Source organism: Solanum tuberosum, unplaced genomic scaffold (genome assembly GCF_000226075.1).
Source record: "Solanum tuberosum cultivar DM 1-3 516 R44 unplaced genomic scaffold, SolTub_3.0 scf00619, whole genome shotgun sequence".
In the NCBI taxonomy this organism is placed as follows: Eukaryota; Viridiplantae; Streptophyta; class Magnoliopsida; order Solanales; family Solanaceae; genus Solanum; species Solanum tuberosum.
This window is the reverse complement of record NW_006239533.1, coordinates 76,102-96,752: the sequence shown is the minus strand read 5'-3', so window position 1 is coordinate 96,752 and position 20,651 is coordinate 76,102. Positions and strand designations below refer to the sequence as shown.

General features: G+C 35.6%; 2 protein-coding genes across 2 annotated transcripts; one reads left to right on the top strand and one right to left on the bottom strand.

Annotated features, from left to right (window-relative positions):
- Positions 1-1,341: 1,341 nt before the first annotated feature.
- LOC102593786 (LMBR1 domain-containing protein 2 homolog A-like) lies at positions 1,342-17,668 on the top strand. Its single transcript, XM_006366161.2, has 14 exons — positions 1,342-1,794; positions 2,548-2,624; positions 3,095-3,253; positions 5,607-5,820; positions 6,147-6,233; positions 6,322-6,461; positions 7,144-7,224; positions 9,310-9,374; positions 11,004-11,179; positions 13,083-13,213; positions 13,292-13,379; positions 14,966-15,179; positions 15,434-15,540; positions 16,550-17,668. The coding sequence occupies exons 1-14, from the start codon at positions 1,627-1,629 to the stop codon at positions 17,054-17,056; spliced, it is 2,214 nt and encodes a 737-aa protein (XP_006366223.1). The 5' UTR covers positions 1,342-1,626; the 3' UTR covers positions 17,057-17,668.
- A 2,020-nt stretch (positions 17,669-19,688) lies between these two features.
- Positions 19,689-20,288, bottom strand: LOC102592896 (uncharacterized). Its single transcript, XM_006366158.2, has one exon. The coding sequence runs from the start codon at positions 20,205-20,207 to the stop codon at positions 19,803-19,805; it is 405 nt and encodes a 134-aa protein (XP_006366220.1). The 5' UTR covers positions 20,208-20,288; the 3' UTR covers positions 19,689-19,802.
- Positions 20,289-20,651: the final 363 nt, after the last annotated feature.

Genomic DNA, 20,651 nt, shown 5'->3' with positions numbered 1-20,651 from the left:
TAATAGTTCTGATATTGTAAGATCCGTTTCACTTGTGAAAGAAACGTTTCAAACTTGTTTGAATCATTGTAAGAACTAGGTTAAGGGTAACTTAGGTTCTTACTCTAAAAGTCTATATTAATCGGTTAGGATTAGTATAGTGGGCGGTGTTGTATCCGCTTAGCAAAGTCTAAGTTATCTAAGGGTGATAGCTTAGTGGGCAGTGTTGTATCTGCTCTGGCTCATCTAAGTAATAAGAGGCATTGCTTAGAGTTGGGATTAGTAGGCTAATCTCGGTTTGTAAACTTGCTTTTACTTTTGCTTGGAAAAGATTAGTGAAAGAAGTTTGAAAAGTCCTGGCAGGCCAGGTCGTGGTTTTACTCCCTTGAGCAAGGAGGTTTCCACGTAAAACACTTGTGCAATCTTTACTTTCAGTATTTATTTTACTGTCTGTTAGTGTAACTGTGTTGAGGACCTGGTCCCATCGATAGTCGTGGACGCATACATTCCAACAAATATGTAGTACCAACAATAGGATAGATATATAGTACTTAAACTATCTTGTATAGTGTTGACAAATCTTTTGGCTTCCATATACCAATTACCTAAAGTAATATAAATCTTATCTTTTCTATCAAAAGAAGAAGAAGTTAAACACAAGGAATAAGATAAAACAAAGTGGGTCACATTTTTTCAAAACAAACAAACAAAGCTTAATAATATTTGATTTTCCACGAGAGCTCAAATCTATGAAAAAGTTTGGCACTTTGACGTAGGCTATTGACCACTTAGCTATAGTATATTTCAAGAATTGTGTTATTAGCCCATTAAGTATTATATGAGTTGGATTCAAATGTGGTGAGACAAAACAATTTATATTCGATATACATATTAGAGCATTGAGATAGTTTTTTTTAATACAAAAGGATCACGAAGGATGCACCTCTCATGTATCAATTATCTATTCTAGAGGCAGATAACTGAAAGTATGTAAGTAATAAGTTCATCCTAAGATAAATATTCTCCTAATCGGACTTTTCTAAGTTTTTAATAGCATATACCAAATAACAATAGTTTATCTACTGCCAAGGGAATAGAGGCATGGAGCAAACAAAAACTTTCTTCAAAGTCATATATCAATTCAATAGGTGTCAAGGGAAAGCACAGTGATATACTTACGATAATCAAATATATTTTAGATTACAATTTTTGTTGAAATCATGTAAAAATATATATACATTTTTAAATATAGCTATTTGTGGGAATACTTTATTTTAATATTTTATTATTAAGAAGCAACTTCTCAATAGGATACTCCCAAATTGTGCTTTGTGAATCTACAAAGCACTAAAAACCAAATCCAACATCTGCCAAAAGTTTGTTCAAGAAAGACGCGCACGTCACTCCGCGCTCACGTTAGAAAAACTTAAACCAAACGTAAAGAAAAGTCAATTGGCGCACGTTAGATAGTACCGCTTTACTTCTTCGCCAAATTAGAAATCGCAGACGATCGGAAGGAGAAGAAATACAGAAACTCGTGGTCGCCGTCACCGATCACTTCCTTCTGATCGTCTCCGATCACTTTTCCAACCAGTTCATACCAATTCCGATTTCATCATACAGAATTTGTTAAAGAAAAACGAAAAAATGTGGGTGTTTTATCTGATCTCATTGCCTTTAACCCTAGGCATGGTGATTTGGACTCTAAAGTACTTTTCTGGTCCAGAAGTGCCTCGTTATGTGTTCTTCACAGTTGGTTATACCTGGTTTTGCTCTATCTCCATTATTATCCTTGTGCCTGCCGATATTTGGACGGTACATTTCTATCATTCTTCTTTAATATGTTATATTAGTTCAAATTTATAATTTTTGCTGACCTGAGTTATTACATTGTTTTAAAAAATTTATAATGTTTTGCTGACATCAAAGCAGATATATTGAAAGACTAGAATATCTCGAAATTCATGTGGAATTAGCAAATGAATTTGAATACAATAGAAGCTACTGAATTACATGGGCGATACGGATTAGTTGGGATTAATGGCTAATATTTTGTCTTAAAAGATGAATTTTGAGTATTAGAATGAAGTAGGTCCAACGGAGTGGTGGAGGAGGGGGGTTGTGTGTGTGGAACAGGTAGCCCTTTCAAGTCACTGAGGGTTATGATGAATGGTCTTTCTCATCAAATGTTTTGCATACAGTTTTAATTCTAATCTTTAATAGTAGTTTAAGGAATAACCTCGAGTCATTGTGGTTCATTTTAGAAGACATTTTTTTTTATATTTCCGTATGTTGTGCATGTTGATGGTGACTGAACAAGTTTGTTCATGAAACTAGAACTAGTTGCATGTCTAATGTTATCCTGGTTGTCTGGTGTCCTGCGTTAGCTGGGGTTTGAAAGAACATATTTGACCACCTTCTAGTGTATGACTTTTCTCTGTGTATCTAACAATGTCAGGAATATTATGAAGTTTAGGGAAATTAATGATTGGTAAATATGTTTTCTTTGATGTAAATGTTCATACAAAAGTATATGATGTTTAGCTGATTTTTAGTCTTTTTATTCAGACAATAGTTGGGAGTGATAATGGAGGCATATCATTCTTTTGGAGCTGGTCTTACTGGAGTACATTCCTACTCACATGGTAATCTGTTTGCTTCTGGATGTTGATCTGCTGAGCTAGCAAATGCTTAAACTTTTTGTGCCATTTCATATATGTTTACGAATGCTCTTTATTTCAGTCTGTGTGGACAATTAATTATCTACACTACCAGTTATTGCAATATAGCCGTCCCTAACTTATGTGTTGATTGATTGACTACTTGGTATCACATACTGTAATCTTCCCAAACAATGTTACTTGGGTAGCTTGTCTAAAATGAAATTTGAATTCCATAGAACGTAGATCGCCTCACTTAACCTTTTGTATTGTTCTTTGTTACAGAGTGCTGTGTGTTAATGTTTGTGTCTTAGGTAGGCAACACTCTTTCACTATTAACTGGCTGGTTCCTACTCAAATATTATATTTGCCAGTTTTCTCTTGGGAGTGATCTCCATTTTGTCATTTCTATGACGTGTGTTTCCTAACACACATCTATTTATTTTGTCGAATAGGCTCGTTGTTCCCCTCATTCAAGGTTTTGAAGATGCTGGAGACTTTACACTTGTAGAGCGATTGAAGACTAGCATACACGCCAACTTGGTGTTCTACGCCATCTTGGGGATAGTCGGTCTTCTTGGACTTATTCTCCTCATTACTATGCGGAAAAGTTGGTGCGTTCTTTTTCTATTAACATTTTAATAGTTAATCATAGACATGGGTTCCTTTACCACGGATCTCTTTTGAGCTGCACTCGGTTTAGATATTTGGATTGAATGAAAGAGCTTGACCTCTTGTTCATTGACCAAACTTAGATCGGATTGATCTAGCAATTGACTGCTGTTCCAACTGCATGGACACTATTTTTGGGGTGGCGAGTATCATCATTGTTTTCAGAAGTTATATTCCGATGGAAAGGGATCCATATTTAGCTTATCTGTTCAGTGCTTAACATATGAGAGTCTTAATTAGTTGTTGAGACTTGAGAATGTATAATTCACTTGGAAAATTATAGAACACAACTGTAAAACTTGTTTCTGGTTGCTAAATTAAAATTTATTTTCCTTAACATATGACAGTCTTAAATCTTAATTAGTTCTTGTCACAAAGTTGTAACCAATTTAACCAAAGGAACCTGAATTTCTGTCTCCAAGAAGTTTCCTCATTGTTATCCCTTCAATGTCCATAATCAAGTATGCTTTTTGCACCAACTCTGGATTCTGTCTCTGAGAATTTTTCTCATGCTTTTCATTCCAGTAAGTTTTTCCAGTGCCTCCTCTCTATGTTGCCAAAGATGTGCGCATTCCATTCAATCAGCTTTCTTTTTAACATTTTGATTTTCCTGGGCAGTTTGAAATCCGTTCTCCTTGTTACTTCAAAATCATTCCATTAACTTCGTACCACATTTATAATACCTTCATGTTCCACCCACATATTTTCAAATTTAAAATATGTCCTACTACTCTACCACTGCCCACAATACAACATTACAAGGCTATGGTCCTACACTACTTTTGGAAGCAAACATTGTTTATTTATCTGAAATATCGTCACGTTAGTCGAGAATAAGAACTTATCTATTTTTGATGCTATGTGTGACTTGCCTCTTGACCATGTAAATTCTCCCCCATTTTGAGGAGGATCAACCAGTTCCAAATCTTGAATGAAAAAATCTACATACTCCTTGACTATCTCCAATTGTTGCTTCTTTCATGTGTGTATCTTGTCACATTGAAGTTATCACACATAACACAAGATCCTTTCCTATTTCTCTTATTCCTGCTAGTTTATCCATACCTCCTTCCTACTTTTCTTGTTATCTGGTGCATGAACTCCTCTTCTTCTTTTTCTTTTTTTTTGAAATTAATTCCTCTTCTTCTTCTTCTTTTTTTGATGAAGGAATTCCTTTTAGTTGCCAATTGTATCTTGTATGTGTTTTTTCAAACAAGCATGGAACAGAATATTGTCCCTCAAGACAATCCATTCCTCATCTACATTGCTTGGATTTGACTCAGCCCTCTATCCTGCCATCTAGCCTTCTTAGTTTCTTGTACAACAAACAAATCAGTCTTCCATTTTTCAATAAAGAATTTAACAGTCCTAGGTTTGGAAAAGTCTTTTAAATGTCTTATGTTCTAACTTAACATTTTCATCTTTGTGACAAAATTTCACTACTCTGTTTCCTATCTTCGTTCTTCCTGTCCTATTTTAGTAGTTGATGAGGAGCTCCATATCTTCAATTATTTACTCCCTTTTGAGTTTTGAGTCTGTTTGATAGTGGAATTAGATACCTCCAGGTTTCAGCCCTTTTCTTTTCCATCTCAACAAGTGGTCTAGGATTTGTTCCTCGAAGCCAGTGCAGTTTACGCCCAGCACTTTCTCACTCTAATCCATTTTCTTCTAACCCAAATTGAAGTTTTCTGTTCTTTCGTCGCTTTACCAATTCTTGAATGAAGTTGTTGTCCTTAGTCCTGACTGAAGTAGTACATTGGTTTATGTGCACTGTTTTCTTTATTGAGGCTTCATTTGAATGAAGTAATAAAGAGAATGAATGTTAAGAGAATAGAGGAGTAGCAACTAAAGTTGATGTGTTTAGGGAGACACGAAAAAGTAGGGTGACAGGAAGTGGAAGTAAAAGGAGACACGGGCTGTTTATCCAATCCTAATTATATGAATGTTAAGAGAATAGAGGAGTAGCAACTAAAGTTGATGTGTTTAGGGAGACACGAAAAAGTAGGGTGACAGGAAGTGGAAGTAAAAGGAGACACGGATTGTTTATCCAATCCTAATTACTCTCTCCAAACTAGACCTAATGGCTCTGTCCTTCATAGGCTTTATCATAGCTTATCATCTCCTCACATCGATTTTTGAAAAATATATTCCAAATTGTATAGACTGTTGCTTAATTTTTTGAAGGATTAGAGGCTGAATCTTATCAGCGTGTTGAAGAAGCAACTCAACCATTGTATCTTCTGTTTTATGATTATTTTAGTAGATGATTTCCTGTGTCCATATTTTCAATGGCAGGGATGGTAATGCACTGGGTTTTGCTATGGCATGCTCAAATACTTTTGGACTTGTGACTGGTGCTTTTCTTCTTGGTTTTGGTATGAGCGAAATTCCAAAGAGCATGTGGAAAAATGCCGATTGGACTACTCGTCAGAAGGTGCTTTCTCATAAAATTGCAAAAATGGCTGTGAAGCTTGATGATGCCCATCAGGAATTATCAAATGCTATTGTGGTAAGTCTTGCTTAGATTTTGCAATTTAGTTCAGAATATACTTGCTAGTTGCTACCTTGTTCTGTGGATTTGCGGTTATTTCTGTACTTGGGTCAGCTTGCATTTGACATGTAGTTGAGATTGCCCCTTTTTTGAATAATGTTCACAGAATGCCAACGAATTTACAGCTTTTTATTGTAAAAGATTTTTGTTTTACTCTTATGTGTGCCCAGTAAGTTATGTTTTGCTCATTGAATATTCGATGGGAGTAGGAAATAAATTACATCAGTTTAATTGGTTCTCTTCACCTGCACTTATGAGTTACTGGACATGGTGAACTTAATCAGGTTGCTCAGGCTACATCAAAGCAGATGTCCAAGCGTGATCCTTTGAGGCGTTATATGGATGTTATTGATAATATGTTAGTTCAAATGGTATTGCTCCTTTCCCATTTCCTCTGACCTATACCACTTCTCCTCTTTCTTTTCTAAATACATGCGTGATATTTCATTTCATTTACAGTTCAGGGAGGATCCATCTTTCAAACCACAAGGGGGTCAGTTGGGAGAAAATGACATGGATTATGATACAGATGATAAATCAATGGCAAAGCTTAGGCGTAATCTTCGTATAGCTCGAGAGGAGTACTATAGATACAAAAGGTAAAACCAATGCCGCATGCCAAGTTGCTACTTCCGATACACCAACTTTATTGCGCCTTCTTGCACTAGTTGTCCATGTGAACCTATTCGTCTAAACTATTTATTCATCAGGAAAAGATTCCCGCACAGTGAATTTTTTTATCCACTAGTTCAAGAGTAGGTCAGATCCAGGTCTCCTTATTCCTTAAAGATTTGTAGTATGCCAATTTACCAGGTCACATATCCTTCTCAAGAAAATAATAATAATCTACCTGGTCACGTAGAATGTTGAAAAGAACAGATCCTTTTTGATGATATCTACTAGTTCCTACTTTAACAAGCGTCTGTTACCTCCGCCTATTAGTACTAGACTTAAAATGGTCTTCTGTTTTTATAGATTTTTGGAGTTCACAATGCCTGCCCCATTAGTACAGATGTTTGTGGAAAGCTGTTCTTTTGTCATGGCTTTCGCCTTTGGTACTGTTTGTTTACAGATCTTTCCCTTTAACATCTTATACATCATGGCCTAAAGATGGATACTGTTCTTTAAGCTCCTGAATGAAGCTAGAATTATACTTTTGACGCTCGTGACTAACCACTTTGTCCTGGTTATTTACGCCCTTCACTAGCTCCTATTACATATTGTTGAGGTCTCATTATCTTCTCCAGGGAACAACTGATAACTTTATCTTCTAACATGCAGTGAGTATTTGACGTATGTAACAGAGGCTCTTGAACTGGAGGATACTATAAAGAATTATGAGCAGCGCAATGCAACTGGTTGGTATGTGTTATTATTCTACTGAATTCTGGTAGTTGTTCTATACATTATTATTATTTTTAAATGAATAGTTGTTCTATAATGATCTGCCACTTCTGTTTTAACAACCTGCTTTTCCTCTGATCCCCAATAGAAACCAGGAAAATATTCAGGCCAGAGTTTCAACCTAAATATCTCTTTTGTATGTCTGAAGTACAAAGGAGATACATTTAGAAACTATAGTATACAAAATTTTCAATATTGTTATGAAAAGTGACATGGAGCAATGGGTTTTATCATGAGTAAAACAGTGCAACTTGAAAGAAGCGCACACTTTGGATAATGAGGTGTACAGCAGCAGGGAGCGATCACTTTTTTGAAACAAGATTGGAAAAAAAGAAGAAAAATGAGAAAACTTCTCTTCTTTTACTATTTCTGTTTATCTGTTTCTTTCGATTTGCTTTCTTTCATTTCACAATGAGTTTTCTTCTTCTGGTGAGCAAATCCTCTTCTGCTAGCTTTCAACTGAGGCAGCTTTGTTGTTGTTGTTGGCATGCAAGTCCTATTCTTTTGCTACTTCTTCTTTGCTGTGCTTCTCCAATATTTCTTTTGTAGGAAGATTGTCTGGAATTAAAAAATGATGCATCTACACCTAGTTATTGGTGCAATTGCTAAAGCAATTAGGGATAATACGTAAATATCCCCCAAAGTACTCTTTTTTCAGTTACGACCTTAAACTATGCGGGTACCCCCAGAACTCGTTTGAAGTGGGTATTAAGAGCCCCCTTTTAGCCCAACTGGCATGGAGAGTGTGTTCTACACCCCTATAGCTTGTGAGCTTGAAAGAAAGTTTAAAAACTTGTTGCATATACAATTCCACTCAACAATTCCTCATTAACAGAGCTCATCAGCCATGACAAGACAATTGCATTACAAGTTTCCCATTGCTCGTGAAATTCATCCCTGTACAATTCTCTACTACAGGCTCTAGTCACAAATCCAAATTTCCTTTTCCCTAACAACGCGATTCTCATTGATCGACTCCAAACTCCATAGTTTTCTGATCCAATTAGCTTGACAGGAATCAATGCAGCACCAGATGCATCATTTTGAAAGACATATTACAAAACATTACTTTTAAGTTTTTACAAAATATTAAAGCATAATATTGAATTCTCTCCTTATTTAAGAAAAAACATAAGTATGTATTAATGTCGCACGAAAATTTCTGCTAGAAAAATTTATCTCTTCGGGTTCCCCATAATCAACATTTATTATATTTATTAATGTTATTAGTCCCTCCGTTTCACAAAGAATGACCTGGTTTGACTTGGCACGGAGTTTAAGTAAATAAAGAAGACTTTTGAATCTTGTGGTCCTAAATTAAAGTTATGTCAAATGTACAAAATTGCCCTTAATCTTGTGGTCTTAAACATGCCATGTGGAAAGCAAAAAGTAAAATGTTACCAAAAAAGGAAAGAGGTCATTCTTTTTGAAACTGACTAAAAAGGAAAGGAGGTCATTCTTTGTGAAACGGAGGGAGTATCTTTTTACAGCATTTCTGCCATTAAAAATATTTTTTAAATTTATTTGTTTTCATTTTTTTTCTTTTTCATTCCTTTTTTGATCTGGTTTTCACTTTCTGCACCACCACCGTTTTTGTAACAAAAGTAGCCATCACCACTGACCCTCGTCCTTCTCTCCCATTAACACCACCAATCTTCTGCTACCACAACTCAACCATTGAAATCAAACACAAGGAAGAAGAAGAAAGATTTTTTTTGTGGGGGTGGGGGTTGAACAAAACAAAGAAGAAATTATTGATAGATGTATATCTTTTTTTGCTTTTGGGTGTAGACTAGAGGATGTTAATACAACAGATAGGATGTTGGACTTTCTCAGCTTGATGAAGGAATCCGGGGACGGGGGCAGTGGAGTTATTTATTACTCTCTTTTCGTTTCCCTATTCTTCTGCTTTAGTTACCTTCTTCTTTTTGAGTCCTTAACATTTTTGCGCAAGAGTTTGAAACTCCCAATTATATGCAGTAATATGATCTAAATTTAGTCCTTTGCTGCTAGATTTTTACTCTAGTGTAAAAATTTATGCAGGAAATTTGTTTCAACCTTGAGATCTGAAAGGGCTGGAACATTGGGTTCCTTCTTTGACACAACAGGTATTTTTCAAGGGTCATATTCTCTAGTTTATATATCTGACGCAGATGGATTTAAAATAGGAGCATAATCACTTATAGCATTCCAAATCAACGCTGCATAACTATAATTGAGTTTTTGATGATGGCGTCATATACTATAATTGGATTTTCTTTCTGGTTGGGTTTCTCTGGATGAAGTAGATAATGTTTTACCAAGAGAACCAGTTGAGGAGGAAAGCAGAAGACATCTGAGTCCCTTTGCGGGTCAGATAATAATAAACACTGAAAAAAATGTTGGTTATAGAGGTTATAAACTCAAGCATTGTGCCAAGCACGAAGGAATAGGTTTCAATGTTGATATATGTCGTCTTTCATGATTTCAGAACTTCCAAACTATTCCAGTAAGCTTGAGGTTCAATTCAGGACTCCTTAGTTTGGTTTGTGCTAAATGAATCCAACAACACATGGAGGGGGCATATTTCCATTGTTGCATTGTTTCTTTAATGAAGGAGAAATCCCCGAGGGAACTGGTGGATGGCTTGCAACTCAGTGGATAATGAACCTGTCTCTCTTCCCTTCACTTAAATACCAGATTTTTGTGAATAAAGGTCACCAAAGAAAAAACACACCGGGTTTTTGCCAGCGGCAGGGCTTGACTGTGACACATAATATGTTGTACAACTAGACCAAAGTCTTGGGGCCAACAAGATTGCTTGTTAATCAAGATAAATACTTTGAACTCTTACCAAGAACCGGTCTTACAAAGTTGGTGGGAAACTGGGAGTGCGTTATCCCAAATGGAGTAAATTGGTTTTAAGTATGCTATAAAAGCACTAGGAAGTGATTTCAGTGTGTTTTGCCATGTTAACTAAATGTGCAATTATACTCCAGTTAATAGAGTACTAATTAGTCAATAAGAGTGATGGTTCATGGTTTAGTTTTTTATTTGATCATTGGTCTATCTTTTGTCAAAGTTATCAGGATTTAGGACAATATGATTAATGACATCCTTATGTTTGGATACATCTAACTCACATGTAAAGAAGGATCCAGACTAGTGTAATCAAAAGCAAAAAGTGCAAAAAAACCTCTAAGGTCCGTTGGGGCTTTAAGCGCAAAGCACAAATAAAACATGGACTTTAAAAAAATCTCAAAGGGAGAAAAAATACAAATATGTTGTGTTTAGTCCAAGACTGGTAATTATATGTATGAATGACAAACATATGAACAAAAAATTGATTTATTTTTTTACGATAAAGCGAAATTTCAATTGTTTAGTGTCGGAGGAGGCTCGTTTGCAAGGAAAAGTGCCTTAGAACCTTGATGACGACACTGAAGAGCACATTGAGCGAGGCGAAGCGCTTAACACATTTTGAGCCTTGCTTCCGGCCTTAAGCGCGCCTTTGACAATATTGATCCAGACACATGCCTTGTGAAGTGTGTCAATTATAAACAATTACTTTCCTGAATCCAAGGTGTTGGTTATCCAACTAAATTTGCTGGCGTCTTAGTGGGTCGTTTATTCTCTAGTTCATAGCTGGCTAATATGTACTCGAGTATTTTATTTTTTGATGCATTAGATTTGTCATATAAGATCTGCTTGTATTTGGTTTCTCCACTTTTGGAATAAAAGTTGACATTCTTTTCCAGAATTAATCTGGCGATGTGTCCTGAGGAAGCAATTGAAGAAAGTCTCAGCTGTAATTCTTTGTTGCATGTCTGTTGCTATTCTATTAGCAGAAGCAACTCTTTTGCCAAGGGGAGTTGATTTGTCTCTATTTTCCATTCTTATAAAGTCTGTTGGAGATCAAGAGGTTCTTGTTCAGGTATTTCCAGATGATTTGTTCTTATATGGAAGTTCTCACTTGGTCAGGGATGTTTCTAGCATTATTTATTGGATAATCAGGGGGCATGACATGCTAATCGTGCTACCTTGAAATTTTTGGTTGGGTTAACTGCTTCATAGGTCATATTTCTTACAGTTTATTGATATAGGCTGATTGCTTTTGCAATGCTTGTATCATTTTTTAATGAGATTCTACTAAATTTTTTAAGGGGGAGCAATTTGCTTGTTAGGAGGTTGTAAGAACTTGATAATATAGTCATTTCTAATCGCCCTTGTTCTAGGTGCTCCTTTTTATGTATATCAAAAAGAGCTCCTATGGTGCCTTTCTAGTGGTTATTTTGTATGTGTTTTTGATTAGTTGTACAGTTCGTGGACATAAGGATGCACAGTGGGGGCATTAGAGTTTTTCTTGCTTTGGTGACTGTCTTGTAATCTTGTTACTTGGAGACTTTAAAACTACGACATTTCTTGATTTTCGTAGGTAGTGGTGGAAATTCTCAGTCCTTTTCTCTTTTTCAACCTGCCAAATCCTTTTATCACCCCACCCATGAAAGTAAAAGCAAGTCTTGTTCATAGGAGTTGTCAGGCTGGAAATGGATTACTTAATTTCTTAAAAGAAAAATGAAGAGAAATGTTGGAAGACTCATAACCCAAAAGATATAGAAGCTGACCCAGAGTGTAGGATGATTCCTTTTTAAAAAAGAAAATCAAATTGTCAGTTTTTGTTGCTAATGTGGGAACTAAGTTAAGATGTATCCTGTTAATGCCTTTGTATTATTAATAATTTTGCTCCATATTTATACCCACTGTGATCCTTCGGGGTGGCTCAAATGGTTTGGCTAGGGACATCCATAACGGAGGTCTATGTTCGAAACCCCTTGCCTGCGACAATTGGGGCTGACCTTCTAGGTCGAGCTCGTCGCATGGGGCTTGTATAGTGTGGCTTACCTCTCTTGTGTGGCTTGCGAGCTATTGCACAGGAGCGGGGTTCATGTTGCGCGCACCCAAAGGGTAGTGGCTGTGGGTTCCCTCGTCATAAAAAAAATACTTATACCCATTGCTTTGGAACTGAATGTAGATGCATGTTTTCTTTCGTCATTCCTTTGTTTAATACTAAATCTGTTTCATGGGACTTGGATATCACCTCTTGTTTCGACATGATTGTGCTTTGGTTAAAAAAGGAAATTGGGTTCAACTGCATTTCCAGGCTTACCTCTTTTAGTTTTGACCTCCTCAGATGATCCAAAATGCCATCTCTAACTCTTAAAAGTTTGTATTCGACACTCAATTTTGGAGTACCTGGTGTTGATTAGTAACATGGAACCCCAGAGGATTGCTTGCAACCATTTCAGTTACAATGATATTCTCTGTAAGCTCTGTCCTACACTGTTTGTGATCCGTAGAATGTGTGTTCTGGGGCCACGGGATTGTCAAAATAAATATTATTACCTAGGATGAAGGTAAAGCAGTAGATGACATGAAGTAATGGTTCAACCTCAAAATAAAAAGTTAGAATGTTTGGATCAAAAAGCTGTAGATAGGGAGTTACCCTTGTCTCAAAAAAGAAGAAGCTGTAGATAGGGCTTGTATTACTTTCAGAAAAGTCCCACTCCCTTCTTCTGTTAAACCATATTTTATTTGGTTTCTTCTGTTGGCTCTCATGTATTGATGATCTTCTCTTCTAGTTGTATCCAGAACTATTCGTTTTGAGATAAGCTCTAGGTTCTGTGTTAAGACAGCAACATGGATGGTGTCTTGATTCTTCAGACTTCGAGTGAATTTTGTCAATGCTCTATGTTTTTCTACCCGTGTATGTCTTTTTATGCATGCTGAAAGATAAATACAATCTTCAGGTTTCAAACCAATCTGTCCTTATTTTGCAGGTGTTTGCTTTTCTGCCACTTATGTATATGTGTGTCTGCACTTACTATTCGCTGTTCAAAGCTGGAATGTATATGTTTTACTCATTGACACCGAGACAAACAAGTTCTGTGAGCTTGTTAATGATTTGCTCGTAAGTTCGTAATCTTCTTGCAGTGAAATCAATTTGGTTTCCTGTATTAATTTAGTGTTTCCTCAATGTTTCTGCCAGGATGATTGCCCGTTATGCACCTCCAATTTCGTACAATTTCCTTAACCTTATCAGTCTAGGCGAAAACAAGAAAACCATTTTTGAGAAGGTGAGTTTATGACCAACCTCAGTTTTATAATCTATGAAAACTGATGGTGAACAATTCTTGAAGAAGAAAACTGCAGTTCTCGCTGCGTCTTTTATTGAGTCAGCATGCATTCTTCACTTTTCCAATCTCTTTATTTGGTGGTCTAGAATAATATCTAAATGATGCTTATTGATACTAAGATTTGCATGGTTTTCCGTTTAGCTGACGCTTGATTAATGCTGGTTGTAACAATGTGAATATGGTATCGAAAAAACCCATCTCTACTTTACCACAATTGCATAGTCTTCTCCTTCATCTCTACTTTACCACAATTGCATAGTCTTCTCCTTTGAGTTTCATCAAGATGGTATCGTGCAAACCTTCTGAATCTCACCTATTAACAATAATGCCAAAGAAAAGGTATAAAAGAGAAAGTGTAGTTGAGTTGTAAATTATTCTAAAAGAGTCTAACTAAGTGAAGGGACTTCATTCTGGCAAGGTAAGGGATTTTGAGAGTGTTTGGATTGGCTTAAAAGCTGGTCGAACCAGCTTAAAAGCATATTTAGCTTGTTTTGATGTTTGGCTAATAACAGGAGTGCTTAAAAGTCAAGTGCTTTTAAGCCAAAAACTAAAAACAAGCCAAAAGCCACAAGTTGGTCTACCCAACTTATTGCTTTTTGGCTTAAAAACACTTGAGGTTTGACCTAACATTTTAGTTATTACCATTACAACTTATTTATATCTCTAAAATGTCCTTCCATCTCCTCTCCCTTTCTTCTTTTGTTGATGTTGTCGAACCTTTGTCTATCAGATTTTTCTTCCCGCCGACTGTTTCATGTAGGAGCATGATGTTGCTTGTGATTGACAAACTTAAAATAAACCTAACTTCAATCACCTATGGGCTATATGAATCATTTCACAAGTGTATTCCTACTGTATATCCATATTGTGTCCTCAAAATAAATTAATTAAGCATAGATTGCCCCACTATTTAGTTTCACACTATATACTTGAAAAATTATTTTAAATCAGAACTGAAATCAAAACTGTGGAGGAATTTCATATTTTACTTGCAAACTTTAATGAAAATATCATTTATTATGTGTTATTTCAATAAATAATCTATGTTTGATAAAAATAATGTAATACAATCAATTTTAGATTGTAACACAAATAAATTTGTGTTTGAGCTGATTTAAATTTTAAAATATTGCAATAATAAGCTCATTTTTAGTTTTAAAAGTTTAAAGGGTAGTTCAGTCATTTTACCAGCTTTAACACTTCTGTACCAAGCATATCACCTGCTTAGTTTCATTTCAAGTGTTTTTTCAAAAACATATAACTTATTCATATTCAGCTCTAGCACTTAAAAAAGTGCTTTTCAGAGCTTAGTGCTTTAAAGCTACTTAAATTCAGCCCAGTCCAAACGGGGTCTTTGTCCTTGCCAAAGACAGTATGATGGGGGAGTATTCTTTACCAGATGGTATTCTTTCGTCAAATATCTGTATGGGGTTAGATTTGTCAATAAACATCTGCGTTTATTCTTTAGGCATTCCGTGACACATGATCTCCTTATCAAGTCATAAATGCTTTATTTTTGATTGCAGCGAATGGGAACTGTTGACAAGGCTGTTCCTTTCTTTGGTCAAGGATTCAACAAAATTTATCCACTTATTATGGTTGTATATACGTTGCTAGTTGCAAGCAATTTCTTTGATCGGATAATCAGATTTTTTGGGAACTGGAAGATATTTAGATTTCAGTCAGAGACAGATGATATGGATGGTTTTGATCCATCAGGGTTACTGATCTTGCAGAAAGGTAGGCAGGTCACTGAAATATCATTTTTCTCTGTTGCTTTTCTTTAGTCTTTTATTGGAATGCAAGCTTGTTGGCCCACTGAGCGGCTGGAACTGGGCCGTATCGCTTTAGTGTTTTATTCATCTGGATATTGTAGTGTTAGTGTTGATATGGAAGTAACACCTTCTGTTTTGCTATTGAGTTGCAGTAGTTGTTTCACCAGTGAACTGAGTATATGTTGCCAATTTTGATGCACCTATCCTTAATCTTTGCAGAACGAAGCTGGCTTGAACAAGGACGCAAACTTGGTGAACATGTTTTGCCATTGGCAAGGAATTTCAACAATATGACAGTGGATCTGGAGTCTGATGGCAATACCATAGTATGTGATCTACCTTTAAGCTATATTTGGATATTGAGTAGCTCTAAAATATGCATCTAGAAATTTTTACAAGGAAAAGAAGAGAGGTGATATTTCCTTTCATACATAAGTTGAATGGAAAATGAAGGGTTTTGAATAGATGACAGTGTCGCACGCAAGGGTATGGCCTAGTGGTCCATGAAGTGGGTTGAGAACCATGGGGTCTCGGGTTCAAATAACAGCAGAGACAAAAACACTGGGTGCTTTCTTCCCCATTTGTCTAGTTTTGGTGGACAAAGTTACCTGGTACTCGTTGTTGGTGGGAGGTGACATGTATCCCGTGGAATTAGTCAAGGTGCGCGCAAGCTGGCCCGGACACCACGATTATATAAAAAAAAAAAGAGTCTGTTTTCAGCCTTCATTCAGAATATTATTAACTTGAGCAGGAACTTAATTGGAAGAAATTCTCTGAAGGGAAACCCTTAGATTGCTTTCCCCCCATATATTTCCTGCTTCCCAAATGCAGAAAAGGCAACAATATTATCGTTGTATCACTTCCTTTTCCTTTTTGTGTCGATCGAATGCTACCTCTCATTTGTTTCTTTCCTTGAGTGTTCATCATAGGGGCGGATTTAGTGTAGAAGTTATAGTTCATGGCTTTGGCTCAGGCTCAAACCTTGTATATGTTAAAAATGTCCACCAAATAAGTATAAACAATGTATTTCCAACCCAGTAAATCAAATAGGTTATGATAGAATTTTGAAAACTCAAACTCATTAAGTTCAATCTTGGATCCGCCTTTGGTTCATCACTACATCCTTTAGGTTTATTAGTTAGTTCTGTTTTTTCAGTGTTGAATTAAACTGGTTTGTGCGATTCTCATGAGGAGAATTGCATGTAAATTGTATTTTCTTTGCATGTAAAATTTATTCTAATCAGCAATGTCTGTGACCATGTCTTTTCAAGTTATCTAGTCATATCTCATTAACTTTCATGCTTCAGCCTAGTTACATTCACTTCAATTTTTCAGCATACAAATGATTTTGAATCAAAGGCATTCATGGAATCAAGCAAGGACCGAGGGAGTTCTTCAAAACCTTTGAAAGATGAGGCCCGTCGGTATTCAGGGAGCAAGGAAGCCATTAGCAGCAAATATGCTGCCTTGAGGGAACAGGGAAAGCTACCATCTCATGTGAAGCCAATGGAGGAGGATATAGGCTCTACTAAGGTCTCTTTACTTGATTCTGCCAGCTCTCAATCTGGCAGAGCAGTAGCAGCTCCATCAGGTTTGGCTGGTAGATGGGCATCAATGAAATCAGGTTTCCAGAATTTCAAAACAAACATTGAAGCAAAAAGGTCAATTCCACTACGCCAAGTTGGTGAATTTGTTCCCTTACGTCAAACTCAGGATACAAACGTTTCTCGTGCCTCCTCATCCGAATCTCTTGATGAGATATTCCAGAAATTAAAACGCCCTGCTACGGAGAGTGAAAATTACGGTGATGATGACGATCATGAGAGAAGGCCCAGGAGGTGATACTGTAAATTGCTTTCTATTAGAATGGAATATACTTGTCGATAACTGTAGAAATCAGGAAGGAAAGAGCCAAGAAGGTGTACAGGTCTCTGAAAAAGTATCAGCTGCTTACTCATTCTTTACAGCTGACATGTAGTTGAAGTGCTGTGTATGCAAAGATAAGGACCAAGCAACTGGTCAGGAAGTGATGGCAGAAGTCTAGGTCATAGGAAAGCTGAAATACAAACTCAATCCAGTGATGAAGAGAAATCCTGTAGGTCAGTGAATTCGGTTTTTATATAAGTCGATTCTTGTATAATTCATGTACTGCTAATTTTTGAGGGTTTGTGTCTTTAGAGTCGGGGTGTCGATTACATAATCCATTAGAATGATTATATAAAATTTTGGTCTGTCACATTGACTACTGATAGAAAAGGTAAGATATAAATTCCATGGATACTTCCTTAAGCATGAAAACACCTGCTGTTAATTTAGATAGACTAGTAAAAGGTTGAAATTGCAATCACAGCTTGATGTGGTTTTGTAATTTTTTTTTATAGAGAACATATCCCATGAATATTATATGATGAGAAGTTCTTTTTCTATAATATGTGGATTATTGGATTTAGTGGATGAACGTCTATGAGGTAGCGGTAAGGTCTGCGTACACTCTACCCTCCTCAGATCCCGTAGGCTTGCACTTGGTACGTTGTTGTAGTGGATGAAGTCCATACAAAATTTGGGTACATCCAAAATTATGCATTGCATTTATTTGACAGAAATCAAACTTTCCTTGGACAATTTTGGCCAACCTTTTAGGACCAAAAAGGTGTGTTGAGTATTACTACTTTGAGTTATAATTGTTCTGGTTTCAATTTATTTTCCCAACTATTTTAGTTTTAAAACTTTGTTTAATTTAAAATGTGAATGTGACAATACATATCATTTTAATTTTGACTGTACATACAAGAATATAACTTCTCCACGTAAGGTTTTCTTAACTTTGTTTTGAGGTGGAGCTAGGTGGGAGTTCATGGATTTGACCGAACCCATTAGCTTTTTTGTAGATCTTGTATTTGTATTAGAAAATTAAATAACTATATATGTATATTAACTTGTGACCCCCTTAACAAAATTGATTAGCAGTTCAATGGTAAAAAATGGGTGGTGAAAATGTTTTTCACGCTAGTGTTATGGGTTTAAACTCCACTATTAAAAAGGAAGCATGTTTTGCAATATTTTTCTCTTCTATTCTAAAATTTAGAACCTCAAAAGTCCAAACTTCTTATTCTGGCTCCGTCTCCACAGATTTACCTTGCTTTAAAAAGAAAAATGATGACAGTGAGCAAGCTGTGTAGTGAAATAAGGAAGAAGACTATGTATCTTAGCTAAATTTTATTTTGTACCACCAAAAATATACTAAGGGTATGTTTTGTACGTAGGAAAATATTTTTTAATTTTCCATATTTGATTAGTCAAAATATTCTCTATAAAGATGAGCATCTTAAAAATGAGAAAAATGACTTCTCTAGTTGAACTAGAAAAACCAAGTCCACAATTTGCATTCTACACTCATTATCATCTTACCTTAACTCCACCCCGACACGCTACTATCAAACCTTACCCTCACCCTGTTAGTGTTTGATCGGAATATATATAAATGTTTTTGAGATAATATTTTCATTCACATATACCGAATATAAAAACAAATAAGAGAATCACTTATTTTTTCGAATAACATTTTTCAAAATTTGTTCACTCGTGGAAAACATTTTCATACTACCAAACATGACCTCCCTCAAGTTATTATTAGTTATTACAATGGGGGTTATATATATAGAGAGAGAAGTAAACCATACTAATATAGGCTAAAATGCGAAAAACAATTATCATGATAGGTTAATATAATTTGATGGATAAACACCGAATACAAATAAATTTTTCTATTAAATACTCAAACTTTCAAAGTTAATAACCCAAGTGGATGATAATTAATTCCTCCCAACTATTACTCGAATTTTCTAAGCAATTTCGTGCATTGACCATCATTTGATATTTATAAAAATTAAACAAGTAGAATAGACACCAAAACTAAAAAACAAGAAAGTTAGGCAAGTGATTCTTAATTTCCACATTTTTCAATAGTTCATAATTTACTTTTACACCTATGGTCCAAGGAATACTCTTTAGTCTTTACTTAAAAAAAATAAAATAGATTTAATTAGCTATGATGTATTTCGTTGGGAATCTATCGCTAAATAGCTAGTACCTAATGGAATTTTTTGATACTCCATCGCTTGATAGATGAGTTTTGCTTTTTATTCTAATAATGCTTTTCCTTCTTTACCCTTCATTTTGTTCCTATTTTCGACTTTGGACTTGTTTAAATATCATGCCATATTGGTTATTGCTATAAAAAGACACTAATCCTACAACTAATCTTTGCAAATTTTGGATTAACCTCCCTTGATATAGTGCACGTGAAAATACTAACCCTAAAGTCCACAATCATTACTAAGTACAAATTAAGTACTTACCTAACTCATCACCTAACCTTTTTAAAGAGTTTTTAACTCACACACCAATAATTTTATACAATCAGATCACTTATATATAAAAGTCAATTATATATAACCTTTTATAGCAAGTAATAGATAGATAACTTGTTAGAGATGGATAATAATATCAAACTTATCACATTTGGTACAAATTTACCAATTATATCAAAATCTTTTACATTGTCAACATATATAAGTTAAATCTATGATCAATGTACAAGAACCCTTTTGGATCTTTTACCCGTTGACTTTATTAGCTTTGACCAAAACCCTTCTTTCTTCTTTTGCTCATTCAATAATCCACATGATCTTGCAACAAAAGCTATGGATCTACTCTTCTTCAAACCTCCTCCGGCGCCGGCGCCAACGAAAGAGAAGGGGCCCACAACGTCGGAATTGATCCGACGATGGCGACGTGGAGAAACACAAGTGGAAGAAGATGTAGATGAAGATAAAGAAGAGTAGGTACATGATGAAGAAGTTGCCGTTATTGTTGTTGTTGAATTAGTAGAAAGCTTAATGAGTCTTTCTCTAAGACAACAAGAACAAACTCCAGGATTTTGCTTATGATCTTGATGCTTCTTGCATATAACTTGTGGTTCAATAAAAACCATTTTTGATTGGTTTAATTATAAGATATGTTGTATTGTATTGGACTAGCTTGTAATGAAATGACTAATGACCAAATTGCATGAGAGGGGTATATAAAGATATGAAATATATATGTGTGCGTGTGAGTGAGAAAGTACTAGTCAAGTAGAACGTGTGTCAAACAGAAGAGCGGATTCAGAATTTTAAATTTATAATTTGATTCGTTCAGTGGCGTAGCCACATGGTGGTCAATGTTCAATTAGACACCCTTCGTCGGGAAAAAAACCCGTAAATGATTAAATAACATATTTTGGACAACCTTAACATAACAAGTTGTTATAGCCCAGTGGTTTCACCTCCTTAGAATGAGAAAGTGCTCGTGTCTTTGTGAAGTTCTTGACTCCGCTACTAAATTCGTTTATTGAGTTCAGAATAAATTATTTATGTCCCGCGCCCTTTAATTATAT